This window comes from Oryza sativa, chromosome 8 (genome assembly GCF_034140825.1).
Source record: "Oryza sativa Japonica Group chromosome 8, ASM3414082v1".
NCBI classification, from domain to species: Eukaryota; Viridiplantae; Streptophyta; class Magnoliopsida; order Poales; family Poaceae; genus Oryza; species Oryza sativa.
In genome coordinates this window covers 19,512,915-19,532,567 of record NC_089042.1, presented here as the reverse complement: position 1 = coordinate 19,532,567, position 19,653 = coordinate 19,512,915, and the positions used below count along the sequence as shown (strand labels likewise).

Here is a 19,653-nt window from a genome sequence, read left to right as displayed (position 1 = left end):
GATGTCGATCCTGTGTACTACCTATTTTGTAAACGATTACTGGATGAAACTTATATTGCGAATGAGATAGGGTATCCATGTTTATCCGTACTCTATGTCATTTTGAATTTATTTTATGGTCCAGTATTTTATTTATATTAATCATATCGATGAATAATTAGATGCGAAGAAAATTCATGTCTGTTTTAATTCTTTGTTAATCTATATTTGTATTTTGAATAATTCGTGGTTTAATAATTTTACTTATTAATTAACTATAATTTAAATGGGACTATAACAAATAATTAACTATTTTTCAATGTGCTATAGTCAATATAATAATTAATACAATCTCAGGCAAATAAAGATATTTTTTTAATAAATTGGGCTTTTTTCTTCCTTTACGGGCCACTTAGGCAGCCCGCACGGGATAATCGATTATCCCGTGCGGGCGGCTTAGGTCGCCCGCACGGGATGATGCGCATATAAGGGAGGGGGGACAAAAATTTCTAAGTCCCGGGCGAAGCAAAATCTCACGCCGTCAGGCTGCCAAAATTTTCCCCGCCGCCGCCGCCGCCAAAACCTCTCCTCCCGCCTCCATCGCCGCCAAAATCCTCTCCTCCCGCCTTCGCCGCCTCCTCTTCAGATAGTCCCTGGCGACGCCGCCGACCAGATCCGGGTCGCCTCTCTTCCTCGTCCCCGGTCAACGCCGTCCAGATCCGGCCGGGCCGCGCGCCTCCTCACCACCTCGCCCTCGCCGCCGCCGCCTCCTCTCATCCTCGCACTCGCCTTCAGCCGCCACCTCCTCTTCTCCTCCCCCCACGCCGTCGGCTCTCATCCTCCCCCCAAGTTGCTGCCACGCGCGCGCCTCCTCAACACCTCACCCTCGCCGCCCCTGCCTCCTCTCCTCCTCGCACTCGCTGCCAGCCGCTACCTCCTCTTTTCCACTCCCCACGCCGCCGCCTCTTCTCCTCCACCCCCAGATCTGGGCTGGTGCCCACCTCCCCAGCATCCACCGCCGCCTCCTCCACTCATTGGCTTCCTACACCACCGCCGCTCGCATCCTCTCCCCCCTGCCCGCCACCGTCCGCCGCCTCCATCCCCTCGCTCCACATCACCGCCACCGCCGCCTCCCTCTCCTCCATCCCCCTCGCTGCCTCCCTCCCCTCCACCCCCCTCGCTCAACATCGCCGACGCCGACCACCTCATCCCCGTCGACATCAACGCCGAACACCTCATCCCCACCGACGCCGACGCCGACCACCTCATCCCCATCGACGCCGCCACCGATTGCCTCCCCGACCGACGCCGCCAACGTCGCCGACGCCACCGACGGCGGACCTCCTCCCCAAGCCGACGACGCCACCAACCGACGCCACCGCCGACGCCACCGACCACTTCCTCTGCAAGCCGATGGCCAACTCCTCCCCAAGCAGCGGCCACCTTGCCCCCAAGCAGCGGCCGGCCACCTCGCCACCAAGCCGCCGGCCGCCTCCTACCTCCTCCCCAAGCCTCCTCCAGGTACCCCTCTCTTCGCCGCCTTCTTTTTTTGGATGATGCAGTGGTAATGGATGGAATGATGCAGTGGAATGGATGATTGAATGATGCAGTGGATGATGCATGCAGTAGATGCAATGTTGGATGAATTTTTTTAATGAATGAATGATTTTAGGTTGAATGGATGAATGAATGTTGATTTGTGATAGATAGATGGCTGTTTGTGATAGATAGATGATATTTGAGATGATGATGATATTTGTGATAGATAGGACTTGTGCTCTTTGTGATAGATAGATGTATGTCTATATGGGATAGATGGCTGTTTTATGTCACTTTGTGCTGTTTTTTTTCTACACATGATGAAATATATGCCCCTGCTGAAATATAATACTAATTTGCAAATGATGCTGTTATGCCCCTGCTGCTGTTGTGCATATACATGATGAAATATATTTTGCTTCTATATGTTTATATATATGTGATGTACATATATGCTGTTTATTTTTGTTGTTTATACTTGTTTATACTGTATATGCTGTTCCACACATGTTTTATATATGCTTTTTTATACATGTTTATTTTGGGTGATATATGTGGGTTGTTTTGGGTTTATTTTGGGCTGTTTTATGCCTCACTGTGGTTGATACATGTGGGTGATTGTTGTGGGTGATATATGTGGGCTGATTTATATGTGGGTGATATGTGGGATGTTTTATACTTGTGGGTGATATATGTGGGCTGTTTTATGTTGGTGATAAATGGCCAATGATGAATGCTCAAGAACAGATCATCTACACTTGTCCTCTGAAATTTTTTTGTGGGGCACTCCACTTGTTTTTTTTCTCAAGAACAGAACAACTATACTTGTGAACTTTTTTGGGGCGCACTTCACTTGTTTATTTTTGCTCAAGAATAGAACAACTACATTTGTGAATTTTTTTTGGGGGGCACTTAACCTTTATTTTTCCTCAAGAACAGAACAACTACACTTGTGAATTTTTTTGGGGGCACTTCACTTGTTTATTTATGCTCAAGAACAGAACAATTACACTTGTGAAATATTTTGGGGGGCACATCACTTGTTTACTTTTGCTTGAGAACAGAACAGCTACACTTGTGAATTTTTTTTTGGGGGGGGGGGGACTTCACTTGTTTTTTTTTTTTGCACATAAGAACAGACCATCTACACTTGTGGTAAATGATGAATAATTTCTGAGCAAAACTGAGGCCATATGCTTTCATAGTGTGCATAGTGATGAATATCCTTACCAATCTTGCTATCGTTACCCATCTTACGTTCCTTACCGATATTGCTTTCCTTACCAATCTCCTAAAATTAGATATAGGAGGTGTAGTTCTTACGTTATCATGCCGCTATAATACGAAGTGTTTTGGTTGCCAAGTTGGCTTGGTCGGTTTAGTTCCTGGACGGAACCGACTAGTACAAATTGGAAAAACAGAACATTTCGTCAACATATGACATGTGTTGGTCATCTGTAAAATGTGCTAGCACGTCTATTGAAAGATAGACCTCTGACTCGTACATGCGTCGGCCTCGTGGATAGACCAGGAGCTCGACGTTCCTTAAGGCCGTTCTTTCCGACCCATACAAGGTTTCGCTGCCTGCATTGTTCCAAGAGTGTCTTGGACGAAAGCAGGAAGTGGAACCTTGTTAAGGTCGGAACGAACTGCCTTAAGGAAGTCGATGCTCCAGGTCCATCCACGAGGACGATGCAGCTAGGAGTTAGAGGTTTATATTTGATCACACGAGCTAGCCATGTGATCAAAACATGTTTTTTACTTTGCTATTAATATGATAGTTTAGTTTAGTGGTTATGATAGTTTAGTGGATTTGAACGAATATTAAATTGAGTTTTAAATTATTCCATTGTAAGAACGCGAATCAAAGATGTCGGGCAAGACAGCTCCGGTGGGCACAGAACCGACGGTCAATAAACCTAACGGGCAGGACAGCTCCGTCGGACATAGAACCGATGTCACTAACAAGCCCCAACACGAAGAAGATGCCGGGAAGGTACCGGCGTCGAGCGGGGAATCGTGGCGCACACCGAGCGACCCGTTTGAGCTAGAACTAGCGCAATTGCAGTATGAAAGACCTGAGGATGACCCCGATTATATTCCTATTGAGCAGGCGGTAATAACTGAATCCTATCGAAATATATATTTTGAATTGAACTTTCCTCGACGTAGCGGTCTAATGACTTAACCGTGCAGATGGCAACCCGTCGTCGGTCAAAACGAAGTGCCGTCAGGGTTGAACCTGATTCGGACACAGCGACCTCGGGACCACCGCGAACGGACACGACAACGAGTGGGGGAGCTTGTCCAAAGAAAAAACGTGGCGAGAAGGGCAGGAACCTCATGCCGAAGGAGACGTACTACATTGCTGCTCTCGACAATGACGGCAAACCCGTCGAGCCGGAACATGTAAGGGCGAAGTTTAGCACCACATGCGGCGCGCTGGCAAGGCTTCATGGGCCTCTCAACGTGGACAAATGGAAGCACATTAGCATTCACATCAAGAACTTAATGTGGGAAGGTCTGCAGGAGCACCTTATTTATCCGCCTGGGTCGGATGCACTTGGCCGGAAATTTGCACTACAAACAATTGCCCATCGGTGGCGACAGTGGAAGTCGGACATGAACACCAATTATGTTAAGAAGAATAAGATTCCATTTGAAGAATGGGGCACCGTTTCAGCAGCTGAGTGGGACAAGTTCGTGCCCAAGATGACAACGCCTCAAGCTCTAGAAAGGAGGAAGAAGATGTCGGACCTGGCGAAGAAGAACATATATCCACACAGGTTAGGGTCAAGTGGATACGCCGGTCACGAGAAGAAATGGCGAGCTACGGAGGAAAAGTTTGCGGCGGAAGGCAAACCTTTGATTGTGCAGCCGTAAATAAGCGAACTAGAAATTGGGTGTGGGCAAGAACTTCGGGGGAAGTGACAGAAGAGGGTGAGATGTTGGTGGACTGTCCGGACATCCAGAACGTGACAACGTCTCTCCAGCAGATCGTCCAGAAGGAGAAGACCGGTGAGTTCGTCCCTCGACGGCAACATGATGAGCTGACCGAAGCTTTGGGAACTGCTGAACACTTCGGTAGGGTCAGAGGACAGCCGTGCAGGACGAATTAGAAGGTAGGGTTTCCATAGGAAGCCCAAAGTTACAAGAAGCGCGACGCCTACAAGGCCAAGATGCGCCAGGAAATCACAGATGAAGTCACACAACAAGTCACCCAACAGTTCTACAGTCTTGCCGCACAACATCCTCAAGCCTTCCCTGACCTACTTCCTCATGGTTCGCAGTCGACACAGATCCCAAGCTCTGTCGGGTCGGTAGAAAATACAACCTACCCGGTAGATAGTATAACTGGTCCGACACTGTGCAACCTTGTCGTTCCGATAGGGAGAGTGTGAAAAACAAAGGAGGTTGCGTCTGGATTGGCGATACTGGGGAGATAGTTCCATAACAGCCCAATTTCGGCGGACTACGCAAGGGTTCAGGTCGCACGTGTTCATGGCGACCAGATGTCGTTGGAGCTTGACATCCCAACACCAGAGGGGATTGAACTTCTCGGGGATGTGGTTAACCAGTTCATACTCTGGCATCGTCGTGACATCATCCTCACTGGACAGTTCACATCGATGACACTAGCTCCATCGGTGCCAATTACGGCTGCACCTCCTGCACCGCCGTCCCCTCCGATCTGCACTACCCCACCCGGATCTCCACTCCCACAGATATCACCACTTAGAGGTCCCTCTCCACCTCCACAAAAAGTAGCACCTAACTCCCCAACTACCCTACCTCGGCAGCCGTCTCCTGCTCGTCAGTCCTATCTTGCTCCACCTCTTGACGAACATGTGCCACCTCCACAGCCAGATACATCAAAGTAGCAGCCAAAAACTTGTGAAGCCCGCAAGCTCATACCCGTTATGGTATCCACGTACAACAAGGAGAAAATGGCAGAGTATGAGACGCGGATGGTTTTGCAATCTTTCAAGGGTCGAAGGGGTCCGCTAAAGCCAGTTGGACCTGATCAGTATTCGGACGCACAGAAGAGCGTTGTAGGTCTTGCTAACAAAATGCAATCTTGGACCTCCGATGAAGTGCCTAAGGAGTATGAATATGGCAAGTCGTTTTTGCCGTTCAACTTAATGTGTGAACTCCCATGGCAAATGAGGTTGATGCATGAGTGGTACTTGAGGGCAAGTGAGTTAGGTCTCGGGATAATTACTGTGCATGTCCTGGAAGGCGCTTTCAAGGATGGACCTAATGCAAACTTCGCCTTCAGTTTCAAGGACCTCCACGTATTCTTTAAGATGGATAAAATGGATATCAATCTCGTCGCCGCGTGGTACCTGTAAGCATTCCATGTACTTCGTTATTACCCAATGTGTGCCAATATAATTGTTAGTTATTCTAACTTCCAAATTTCCTTAGGTCACAATGGGTAGACGCTCAAAGAACGGGGGCCTCAATCGGTTACGTAAATCCAATGATGGTTTGTGAGACGGCCCACACTGTGCGGATATCGGAGGATAGTGCGGTACTAAAGAATAAGACACCTTAGGAGAAAAAAGATTACATCGAGCGTCTGCATAAGAGAAAGATGGCCGAGGTGGGAAATTACTTGGCCACCTCATTTCTCGCACACTCCGACAAACGAGTCATCATGGTCCCGTACTACTTTGGGTAAGCAACTTCGACATATTTCTGTTCACATATTAATAACAGTGCATGAAAATATGTCTCACGTAATTTCATAATCCGTGTTCGTAGCGAACACTACATACAATTCCTCGTCTATCCAACGGACCAAACCGTCGTAGTTCTTGATCCGGCGGACTATGACAAGGACGCGTACATGGAGTTCCTATGCTTGCTGAACTTGTAAGTTCGAAACAATTTCCGTAAAGATTCCAACTTTCCGTAAAGATCATTACATTAGATTTATCATAATTAATTAATTTATTTTTGTAGAGCACACGACCGTTATAAGAAACATGGCGGGTATGTTAAGAATCCAAGTAGAGAGAAACTGTACATAAGAGGACACTGGCCGGTATATCAGCATTTATTCGGTATGTACATCACGATTGTCACTTCTTACTTCTGACGTGTCCACTTGTGTATGCAGTGTTATAAGCAACCTAGCTTGACGAACCTATGCGGTTATTACTTGTGCGAGATGCTCAGGGTCAATGGGAGATACAGAACTGAGTTTACAGATGTAAGTCATTAAACTCTCCTTAGATATTGCAAATAGTTCATTAAACCAAACTGTAACACAAATCATTTGTCTTTTAATTTCTGTAGCTCCTGAGTATCCCTTATAGCGCAAGCCGGTTCGATCAGAAAACGCTTATCAACTTGTGCACGGACTTGTGCCGGTACATTCGTCGTGACATCTGTAATCATCTAGGAGAGTTCCATGATCCTCATAGCGAACTTGCTACGGACCCCAAATTTAAGAATCTAAGAGAGTGGGAGAGGCAACATGCTGTGGACTAAATGGATGTATTTGTCGTGGGGGATGCTTGTAATAACACTTTCTATGTAATATGATTTAATTTGATGTTTTGACTAATTTTCGGCTAATTTTCCATCTATCGTCCCGTGAGGTCAAATTATACAGACCGCACGGGATAATAGGTTATCCAAGACGGCTAGCACGTGCTAGAGCGACCGCACGGGACAACCCGTGCGGTCGCTCTAGCACGTGCTAGCCGTCTTGGATAACCTATTATCCCATGCGGGCAACTTAATTTGACCACACGGGAAAATAGATTATCCCGTGCGGTCGGCCTTACTGCACCGCACGGGATAATAGAATATCCCGTGCGGTCCGTATAACCAAACCGCACGGGATAATCGATTATCCCGTGCGGTCGGCCCACCCGCACGCGAAAATAAAGATTTTCCCTGACGATGAGCTGCATGCGGGCTGGGCGACCGCACAGGATAATCTATCCAACCGCCCGGAATAATGCGTATTGTAGTAGTGGCCCTAGAGGGGGAACACGACGCCCAAAGGCGTCGTCGTTGTCAGCCCGAAAACATCGAGCTAAACTTTCACCCGCATCACCAGTTACCACCAAGCCGTCGCCATCCCAACACCCCACCACCAAATGACCTCCTTCAGCATGCTGAACCAGCGTCCCTCCACCGGCAAGTAGCCCTACGCAGCCTCGACGCGAAGGCTCTCTGCCATCCTCGATGCCTCACAGTGCGACGAAAGCCCCGTCATCCATAGTTGACTCCGTCTCTCCCTCCACGGCTGCCTCTCCCTCCTCCACGGCCACAACCCGCCACCGCCCCATGCTGCTGACCCGCAACACCGTCACCTACGACGCAACATTGCGGCGGTCACCTCGCTCCGCTGCTACGGGCACTGATCGGTACCTTCTTTGAGTCACAGCGTCTCCTCACGCGCCTCACCCTCGGTGTCATGTAGTCGTCCGCAAACTGGCGCGAAAACCGCGGCGGCTGCGGATCCGTCCGCAGGGGTGTCAGATCTGGCCGCGACACTCCCTCTTTGAGTTGGAGGCCAATTTGCCTAGATTGGAGATGCTCCCTGCCATCTTCAGTGCCACTGCTCCAGCCCACATCCCCGCTCCTCGCCGGATCCGGCCGAGGAGGGCCTGGATCTGAGCAGCGGGCGTCTCTGCCTCCTTGGTGCACCGTGGCTCTCCAGCCATCATGGCACCTTTGGGGAGTAGGGAGGGGGAAGAGAGAACATTGCCGCTGCCGTCCTTGCGAGCCACTCGGACGGCAGCAAGGCGGGAGGGGGAAGGAGGAGGAACGGCGGCGCCCTGCAGTGGGAGCGATGTTGGGGGGGGGGGGATCACCCCCACCACTATACTTTTTGTGAAATCTATATAGATCAGCCCTAATATGAGTTCACCATTATACGGCGAGTTTACTGATCATAGTTGGATATTTAACTATTTTGGTGTCACGTGAATATATAGGGATGTCCCCTCATGTATCGCTTTCTCTCAAATACAAGTTGTTCATTAATTTGTTTTGGATTTGTCCCTATTTTTATCAATGCATGAATTGAGTTTAGACTTGATTTTGTAAAATTACATATATGTATGATATATGATTGTTTTAATTATTTTAAGAATTTTTCATGACTATTTACATGATTTTTTATCAGGAATTCTCCTTGTTGTCAGTTGTGACATTACATTCGCATAAAGTACACCCATATTTGTGAATTGTTTTCTGTTTGGTCCTTTTCAGCTGGTACATATATATCACGTTCTCACCTGAAATAATTACTTGATGAATCAATTGTATATTCATCGGGCATCAATGTTGTGTTGTCGGCAACAAAAGCATCGACAAACTAGGCGTTTATTTAACCGGTCAAAGCCAAAGTAATTAGTTCTTCCGTCACGGTCAAGGGCATCAGTATCCCAAGAGAATAAGCAAGGATGTGGACATCAGTCAGAACGTCCAACCTGAATCATCAGAATTATTGCCCCGTACATCATTACTTGTATACTTTTTTATCATGTGGAAATGTAATGCCTTTTTGCCCGTATATATCCTGATCCCCAATTGGTCTTGTCTCTCCATCCTAGTTGCTTGCGTGATTAGCACAAGGTCCAGATGACCCCAAAACTACGATCAATCGTTCATCTTGTTGCGTAGCATATGGTTGCAATATTTGATCTAATCACAAAGCTTTAATTTTGTACGCTCTTGCGATGAGTGAGCTGTCCCGTGTCCACGATGACACGCACGAGAATACGAGATCGATATATAAACATGATGCTTGTCACGAGGGTCACAGCCTCTCACAAGATGGCTACAAAAACTATACCGACATAAATATGATCAGTTCATCGATCTCACTACAATCGCAATAAATTAAAACTGAAGAGAATTCAGAAGCGTCTCTTGGTGATCACTGAGCACCAAAGCAAGTGCATATAATAATATGTAATAGTGTAATACCACTGTCTAATAGTAATACGTTACGCGGGCCCCACCTGTCTGTCAGTGGGAGGCGAGAATCTGCAGCTGGCTGTGGCTAGCTAGCTTGGCCCCAAGGAGTGTATAGCTAGAGTGTAGCTAGAAACAGATGCAGTCAAAAGGAACGGGGCCAAACGGAAGCAGCCAAGCTGAGCTCGGTCATGGCGACACCTCGGCGAGGAATATATCTCACACCATGCCACCATGCATGCTATCAGCTCTAGCTCCAAGTCCAACCCAACAGACAACTGATCGATCGATCGATCTCGATCGAGAGAGAGAGAGAGAGAAGGAATGTGAGAGAGGAGACCACAGCAACATGCATGTAAGGTAAAAGAAAATAAAAGAAAAGAGAAAAGGATTGAGTAAAGCAAAGCATATGCATGGACACACACACACGAGTACACGACACAGCACAAGACACCAGCAACGCACAGTTCACCACGCATGCCTGCCTCTGCCCCTGCCTCTCTCTAAGCTTTCACCCATCGATCTATCACAGCATGTACCCCTGCCTCTGTCTCTCTCTCTCTCTCCCTCTATCTCTCCTCTAATTAACCTCTCTCTTCTTGCTGTGCCCAGTAGCTACTAGCTAGCTAGAAGAATTTCGCATGCAGAAAGCATATACTTCTTTCTCAGCGAAGCTAGCATCCATGGCGACGCGCCGGCGGCGTCCGGCGACGGCGACGGCGAGAGGACGATGATGATCAGAGGAAGAGGAGCTCGGCCTTCTTGACCTTGGAGATGCTCTCGAGGACGCCCGCCGGCGACACGTGACCCATCACTGTCACCTTCTTGCTCTCCAGGTCGATGCTGAACGACGTCACACCTGCATTATACACACAAACATTCATTCCTTCCTTCACCCACAGAGTAAAAAAAATCCAAACGAAAGAGAAGAAAAAAAAGTTACTGCTCTACTCTACTACGTACTACTCCTATACTCCAGGTTAGTTTCAGTGTTTCATGTCTATGCGGCCACTCTGCAATCTGCATATGCAGTTTTTGACAGTCACTAGCTACATGCTGCAGTGCATGCATTCTGCAGAAGAAAGCACAGTAACATGCAATACGTACGTACGTCCTGCATCTGTGTGCACTGTAGAGCAGTATAATTTTTACTACATTTTTTTACTCGTATATCTATCTATCTATCTATCTATCTTGGTAAGTACAGCACAGGCACGTGAGTCCTCCTACGCACGCAAGTACGTCACCACATTCTGTAGTGATTGATGAGGGGGGGTGCAAATTAATTCTGGGGGGTAGAGAAGGGGCTGGGTGACAAACTGGCATGTGGGCCCCGGAGAAATAGTAACATTTTCCAATGGCTTGATAGTTGATAGAAAGATATAGATGTTCAGTTCGAAGTGCTTGGTCAGAGCTTTTTCAGAAATTCAGAATCACTACATGCAACCAGTGCTAAACTTTTAGCTATCAAAGATATCTAGATTCAATCTAATAATTGTGTAGCTTGTGCTCTGGTTAACTCAATATATGAATGCCTGTTACAAGGGTGCTTAATTAAATTAACTGAACATTTTCTTATGCAAGTACTCGTTCTTCAGACGACTAGCTGTATACATACATATACGCACCATACATCCATGTGATCGATCTGTTCAGACTCTACAAGTAGTTAATTTAAAAAGTTGGTTTAATTTCCCTACTTCCAGAATGGCAGTAGTATTACCACTAGTAGAAGTAGTTGAGTGACCTACACTTGATCTCTCTAGCTATTTTAAACAGCACAATTCTATTTTCTGAACTTATAGCCATCACTGTCAGCGTTGACATGGGAGTTTAGCATAATGTGTACTACCTACTGTGTTGACCACTTTTATTCTGGTACAGGAGTACTAATTAAGCCAATTATGTTATGGTCACTAAGCTTCTTCTTAGTTAATGCAATGGTTGGATATATGATCAGTAGTATATGTCCTACGGCATGTGTGCCCAGTGGAATTAAGGAAGATGCAACAGCAAAGAGAACTATACATGCATGTGATCTTCATAGCTCCAGGACATAGTATACTGTGAGAGCTGCAGTACTGATGGGGTAGACTAGACCATGTCTAAAGGTGTATATGTGTAATCACTAATCAGCAAGGAATTTTGCACAAAAAACCCAGTAAACATTCCAGCAATGTCTTCTTTTTAACAACTTAATACTAAACTACTCCAGTGGTATTAATTGCCAAGTATCCCCTGATTCCCCTACAATTCAAAATATGTACTCCAATTCTAGGACTTAGCACTATGACCAAAAGCAGAGGGTATACAAGGTTGAAAATGGATAAGGATCTGGATATAAATTGATGGTGTTTTTCATACTTAAAAAGGAAGAAGACACAGCATGGCTAAACCAAAACAGAAAAGAAGCTAATACACATATGCATGGTGACAAAAATTTCACATTGCAATGATAACCTCTTCTCTGATTGGTAGATTGGTAAATAGCAGCACTAGTAGTGGAAGTACAAGCATGAAAACATACCTTCCATCTTGGAGATATGCTTCCTCACTTTCCCTGCACACCCCTGGCAGTGAATAGCCACCTTCATGACCACCACCTGCAAATACATACATAATGCACGCTGTCAACCGCCAAGCAAAGCCCAATATCAAATCAAGAAGATTCCCAGCAAGAACAGTGTGAGAGTGCGTGAGTGAGTAGCTGTGAGAGCAACCAAAGAAACAGCATCATCGATCTCACTCCAAGTAAACTCTGACTTACACAGTTACACAGTGATTCTATCCCTGCATATATATATAATTTTTTTTACACAGTGGTTTTTATCCTTCTTTTTCAATACGAGAACAGAAGCAATGGCAGTAACAGACTAACAGTCGTAACTCGTAACAGCAACAGCAACAATGGAGTAGAGAGAAACAGAGAGAGATGGCGATGCATCAGTGGCTAGTCTGAATCTGCAAAGGAGGCACAAAGTCTCCATTATCTCTTCTGCAGATTTCAGAAGGCACTGGCGCCATGGGCGTATTGGTGGTGGTGGCTGCTGCCTGCTGCTTCTGCAGAAGAAGAAGAGCGCACCTTGTGGCCGCTGCTCCACTGTTCTCCCAGCGGCATAGTCCTTTCTGTTTCTTTATTTGGGCGTAAATGGTGTTACTGTAACGCTCGCGGCACCTTCAGTTTTCACTTCACCGTAAACGAGGCAAGCAGAGAGTTATTATCATTACTTCCTAGAGTTACTACGGCTCAACGTTCTTCAAATCCTAAAATTTTTAATGGTCAAAGACCTCAAAATTCTCTTGAAAAGATGTACTATAAGAATTTCAAATGGTTGTTTTCTTTTTAAAAGGAGAAAAGGTGAATTGAGCGTAGTTAGTACTTGCAAGGATTCATTGCAGGTGCAAAATGGTGGTAAGATCAGTGGTAGTAAGTGGTAAGAATTTTGTGTGCAGAACAGAGAGGAGAGCAACGAGCAGAGTAGACGTACCTGGAGGACTTGGTCGCCGGGCGACGCGGCGGCGAGGGGCGCGCGCTTGGCGGCGGCGGCGGCTGCGGCCATCTCCCTCGCCGGGGTCTCCTTGGGGCTCTTGGTCACCATGGGGAACGTCACCGCGACGCCGGCCCCGCGGCGAGGGCGCCGGTGCTGCTTCGGCGGCTGCGGCGGCGGCGGCGGAGGAGGAGGAGGAGTAAGCGCCTGCCTCGGCGCCGCGAACCGCCGCGACGGGACCCGCGCGCCGCCGGCGGATGCAGCAGCGCCGAGGCGCGCGTACCTGACGTCGTGCGCGAGGCGCGCGTCCTCGGCGATGGTGCGGTCGGCGCGGCGCGACACGATCATGGAGCGCGCGTCCCCCGGCACGCACACCGCCGTCGCCGCCTGCGACCGGCACAGCATCCCGCCCGCCCTCATCCCCCAAAACGCTGCCACCACCAAGACGTACTGCTTCTACCCCTTCTCCACAGCCTCGTCGCCAAGAGAGAAACAAAGCTAGTAGAATAGCTAGGCAGCAATGGCGATGCAGAGGAGGAGGAGGAGAGGAGGCGATATATAAGAGAGGAAAGCGAGAGAGAGAGAGAGACGAAGCGGTGGAGGAGGAGGAGGACAAAGGAGATGGAATCACGGTGGAATTAATGGAGGGGGTTTAGTAGCATGGTTCTCTCGTCTCGTCTCGACAACACGTACTCGCGCGCGCGCGCGGGCGCTGGTGAGATTGCGTGTGTAGCGTAGTGGTGCCGACGCGAGACAAAGGCTGGAATTATTGCCAATGCCAGCCAGTGTGCTGTGTGCATGCATGCCTTCCCCTGCGACGCCGGTCGGTCTGGTCCTCTGGTGCACGCGCGGCGATGACACGACGGGGTGGGTCGTCGCGCTCCCGGATCCGGCGGCCTCATCCGTGTCGTTGAAACTTGAAAGGAAAAAAGGGCACTTTTCACGGCGGGCGAGCGAGCGACCGGGGCGTCGGGTCGGGTCGGTTTGTTTTTCTTTGCCGCGAGAGAAATTGAAGGTAGATAGTGCGATGGGACAGGGGAATTCCGCCGGAACACGGGCGGGAGATGCAGTTAAGGGCAAAAGGTTAATAATTGGGTTTTTTTTTCCCCCTCTTGTTGCTTCACCGGGCCCCTCCCCGATCTTGCTTCTTTGATGTGAAGGAGAATTAACGGTTTTGCTTCGTTATTATGTTTAGAGGTTTTCACGAGGCTTAATGAAGTACAGCGGCATTGTATGGTGGAAATTTGTGATTAGTTCAGAAGATTTTTTTTTCCAAGGAGATTAGTTCGAAAGATAAAGCAGGTGAAGAATAAAATGAGAGATACTTGCGATTGGTTAAGATGAGGGGTATGTGAAGAAATGGCTGCATTTTAAAATAAATTTAAACTCTAAAAATATTTATATTTTGGAACCAAAGGGAGAAGCATACTTGTTAGTATAGCATCTTAGTTTCTATGAACCGTTTGGGTGCTGGTGGATATATAAGCGGTTAGATATATATAAGAGTTTTTATGTTAGTTGGTTCTCTATACCTTGGTAGGCGGTTTGACAGTGCGTTGTCGGTCAAACGTGACGAGTACATCGCTAAGGTGATAAGATATGTACGTAACTTGAAGACATGCAAACGTTACTACCAAAGACTTTGTAAACTGTGTAAAAACACATATTTAATAAGATGTATCTTTAGAGTTGAGAAAAACAAAACGGTTTTGTCTTACGTTACCTTTTTACGTCATAAGAGGAGGACGGTTGCAGATGCTCGTTGTTATTAAATATAAGACGCCACGTGTTTTTTTCATATTCATGCTTGTGTCAGTCTAACAATTAATCCAGCAATATATGTTTTACTAGCATTAATTATATTAATATTTGAAATTATTTCTACATATCAAATCTTTATTTATCAAATGTGGCCATATATGTATCACTAGAGCATTGCATATTTTGCATATTGTGATCAGCTGTTTCCTTTGATACCGTGAAGAGCATTGAGTGTGCCAGCTGGGTTTTCCCTTCTCATTTGAGATGGTTATATAATGACAAGTGCACTTTACAATTGATAATACGAAAATAGTTTTTTATCTTTATCTTTATATTTATTGTCATGTAGATATGAACAATCAAGCAAATAGAGTCTAAATGAAAAGAAAAACCATATATATATATATATATATGTGGTTTGATATGTATATATACCAGTCTAAATGCAAATATTTATTGATAAATAAAGATTTGATATGCATATATACCATTTGTACTTCCTATGGAGGTTGAGAAGACCAACTTTCTGCGTTTTAGAGAGATAGACCATATTTACGTCAGGTCTATCCTAGTTGACTTGTCATTATAGGGTAGAGATCGGTAGTTGCTAAGATAAGTTTTCAAAAGGAAATAGCTACATGCTTTTAATATTAAGAAGAGGCCAGAAAGATGCCAATTGACCATCATATGTTGTATACCAGTACTCATGAATGCATATCTGGATAAAGATATATTGTAGAAGATGGATGTATATATATTTGCATTTTCAGAGTAGCATGCGATAGAAAATAACTTCTCCCTCCATTTTATATTATAAGACGTTTTAATTGTTTTTCTTATCAAACTTTTTAAGTTTGACTATTTTTTAAAAATTTTAGCAACATCTTCGGTACCAAATTAGCTTCATTAAATCTAGCCTTAAATATATTTTGATAGTAAATTTGTTTTGTGTTGAAGATGTTGCTTTGACTTTCTATAAATTTGGTTAAAATGAAATATTCTGGAAGGTAGCACATGTTACAATATTCTGGGAAATATATAGTGCAAACTTCCATATGCAGTGTAAACCTAAAACAACAGTTGGATAAAAAAGATAGTGACATGGACAATCTCAGACCTCTTTTTTTTTTCTTCTAACGGTAGTTATTTTGAGGTTTGCACTGTATATGAAGTTTCCAATATATATTTCCCAAAATATTCCATGTCAAGATTGAGATAGAGCACTATTATTATTCATGATATGCGCCATCCTTTGTGCATTTGAAGAGGTTTACTATCAACAATCACCCTACTTCATATTTTACTAACAATAATGTAAATATTAAAAATGGTGAAATGATTATATAGCTTATAAAGAAAGAGAGAAAGGCAACTTCGAAATGGCGAAATGATTTTCGGGCTATGCCTTCTAAAAGAAAATGATGACCATATGTTCAATGTTAAAGACCATACCAAATGGCATGTCATCTTATATTTATAATTATTCTGGACTTTCCATCTTTTCTCATCTGACCGAGTGTATCTATTTATATATACTAGTACTACATCATATCAATTACTAGTAATAGAATTAAAGAGATAGATAATTGATTCTACCATAGTAGAAATCTTCTATTATTATATACTAAAAGTCCATTAAACTTCCCCAAAACGCTCTCAAACCGCCACTTGGCGCTCTAATAAATTAGAGAAATCATAGAAAAACTGAGAAAATAACAAAACATCTATCCATCGATTTTCACTTAAATCGGTGGGTCCAATATTATAAACCGTTAGATTAGATCTCTTAAAACAAACAGATAACCCACCAACCTCCTCCTCCCTTACATATCTCACTATTCCTTTCCGTTCAGTATGAACGTACGTACGTATTTGACCTTCTTTTTTTTTCTTTTTCCATGTATGTATATGACACAATAATAATTATTATCAGTGATAATAAATTTTAAATAATAGTTATATATCAGCATATAACTCTTCACAAACATATATAGATAAATTAGCTCTATAATACTTGAAAATAAAGTTTAGACCCATTATATTATATTATGTGCCCATTATTTTAGACTACATTTATTAATAAAAGTATTTATCCATCAATTTTCACTTAAATTGGTAGACATATTATTTAGACCATAAAATCTATCTTTTGTTACAAAAACAAAGCCTCCAATCCTAAAAGTTTTGAGAAAAAAAATAACATCCGGCTAATCACTCCTCCTGATCAATCCGGCAAATCACTCATCCGATCTCTAATACGTAAATACGTACTCCCTCCGTTTTAAAATGTTTGACACCGTTGACTTTTTAGCACATGTTTGACCGTTCGTCTTATTAAAAAAAATTGTGAAATATGTAAAACTATATATGTACATGAAAGTATATTTAATAATGAATCAAATGATATGAAAAGAATAAATAATTACTTAAATGTTTTGAATAAGAGGAATGGTCAAACACGTACTAAAAAGTTAACGGTGTCAAACATTTTGAAACGGAGGGAGAGTAGTTAGTATGTACGTGTTGCGTGTATAAAAAGATTAAGTTCGGCCAACAAACTCTCTCATTGGATTATTATATTAAAAAGGCTAATTCAAAAGTTGTATTCCTGACAATTAAACCAACAATTTTAAGACCCACATATGTTGTGAAAAAGACTAACATGTTAACTTAGATTATTGCTCTTTTTTACACCATCCAATTACTCATAAAAGTATACAAAACAAAATTTACCGTGTAGATTATGAAGTATAGAACTTTATAAATATGCATAGCCAAAATAACAACAATGAAAAACCATGTATATTTTGAAAAAAGACATGCGGACCTATACTTTGCTTTTGTGTACCATCCAAAGAGCCTCAATTATATAATAAAAGTCTATTAAACTTCCTTGAACTCTCAAGCCGTCACTTGGTGCTCTAATAAATTAGGGAAAATCCTAGAAAGTCTGAAAAAACGCAAAACATCTATCGGATTTAACAAATTGTTTAAATCACTTTACAAACAAGCATAACTCAATTAGCTTTACCGCATTTTAAAACAAAGTTTACATAATTATATTATTTACCATTAAATTAATAATTTATTATGTATATTTACTATATTTCAACTTGTAAAGGGAAATTATATTTTAGATATCATTTTTATTCTTTTCATGTAATTCAATGCAAACGGATATGAAAATTATGGAAAATATGACAATATAAATTATATCACTATATATCGGTTATCAGTTCACAAATCTTGGTACTTTGCATGGCATTGGAGATTTGACAAATCATGAAAAAAAAATAATGGAAGTAGATTATATCATCGTATAAGTATGCTTATATATAGGGGTCCATACTATTGATCCATATATACCGGGATAACCTAATGTATCAATCATATTTACCACTACCATTGTTCTACGTTTTAGAGACTATATTAATCCTCTAAATAATAACAAAATAATAGACGAAGTACAAGTCATGTTTTCTCTCTCTTTGCTTTCTATTAAGTACGTACGGTATATGGGAACTTCGTACTAAGACTGTGTTCGGGAGGAGGGACACACAAATCAAAGCTTGTATTATTGCATGATTAATTAAGTATTAATTATTTTTTAAAAAAATAGATTAATATGATTTTTTTAAACAACTTTTATATAGAAAGTTTTTGCATAAATCACACCGTTTAGTAGTTTGAAAAACGTGCGCGCGGAAAACGAAAGAGATGGGTTGGGAAAACGGGGGGAAGAACACAGCCTTAAGATTGGTTTGTTAGGGAAATCATACTAAACATATTTATGAGAGTGCATGCAGTAAAACATACTTGATAAAAAGAATTGATCGAACAAAAGTGCAATTTAGCCCATGGCACTTAAACATTTATAAACTCTTTACACATACTAATTAAATTTATATGATTGTGCTATTCTTTGAAATCAATTTAATTTTTCAAAGAAAATAAGAAAACGTATGAAAAAAAAGAAGAGAGTAGAAGTAAATTAATAGATTTTTTTTAATTAGAAAATATATTCACTTAATATATCCTAAAATTCATAAATACATATGTGGTATAAAAGCAATTTTGTTTCTTCAAGCATAGAAACATAAAAAAAACTCTAAAAAAGATAAGATATGCTAAATATTAAAAAGTAAATACACATAGTACAAATGATAGTTTTACAAGAACCAACTCCATTATTATGACAACATATTTTCTCATAGTTTCAAAACGGCGTAGTTCCAATTAATTTTAATTTAGAATTTAAACTTCCAAGGGTAAATATAAGAAAATCATAAGCAAAATTCAAAGCAATCCAAAACAAATTAGTGACAAAAACACATTTACAATAGCGTCAAAGAATAATTTTAAGAAAAGTCACCCACACATAAAATATTCTTAACACAATTTAAAACAACATCAGATAAGATGCCCGCGCATGTGCGCGGGCTATCTTCCTAGTTATAAACTAATGACTCAAAGCTATTTCTACTAGTAATGACATTGATATCATAATAGTACCAATAGAGGTCATCATTATAATACTCTTCTTTGGAAGTGGGGAAGAACGCCAAGCATACATACCTCGTGTCACCTTGAGCATTTAGTATTATTTGTCCTCATATATGGATCTTAATAAGCACCATACTTCGTAGTTGAGAAAAATAAAATTAGCTTCGCTAGCTTTATTTTGATCCTTTTCATCATCAATGCACATCGAGGATTCCAGATAGCACTGAAGATTAACAATTGACTAAGTAGTTCACGAAAGAAATAGACCATGCCACCACCTGTTTCAAATCGATGTTGATACGAGCACAGAGCACTACGCATCCCATTCACTCCGCATTTGGAGAAATGAACCATAGGTTTGGTCTTTTACACTTCACGATTCGTTTTGTCACTAGAAATAAATAGATGATAAAGTCACTGGTCGACGAATGCTCCATTA

General features: G+C 43.0%; 1 protein-coding gene across 1 annotated transcript; it reads right to left on the bottom strand.

Annotated features, from left to right (window-relative positions):
* Positions 1-9,833: 9,833 nt before the first annotated feature.
* On the bottom strand, positions 9,834-13,817 carry LOC4345527 (heavy metal-associated isoprenylated plant protein 5). Its single transcript, XM_015793140.3, has 3 exons — positions 12,951-13,817; positions 11,990-12,065; positions 9,834-10,321 (listed from the first exon to the last, which is right to left on the bottom strand). Exons 1-3 carry the CDS (start codon positions 13,368-13,370, stop codon positions 10,200-10,202), a joined length of 618 nt encoding a protein of 205 aa, XP_015648626.1. The 5' UTR covers positions 13,371-13,817; the 3' UTR covers positions 9,834-10,199.
* Positions 13,818-19,653: the final 5,836 nt, after the last annotated feature.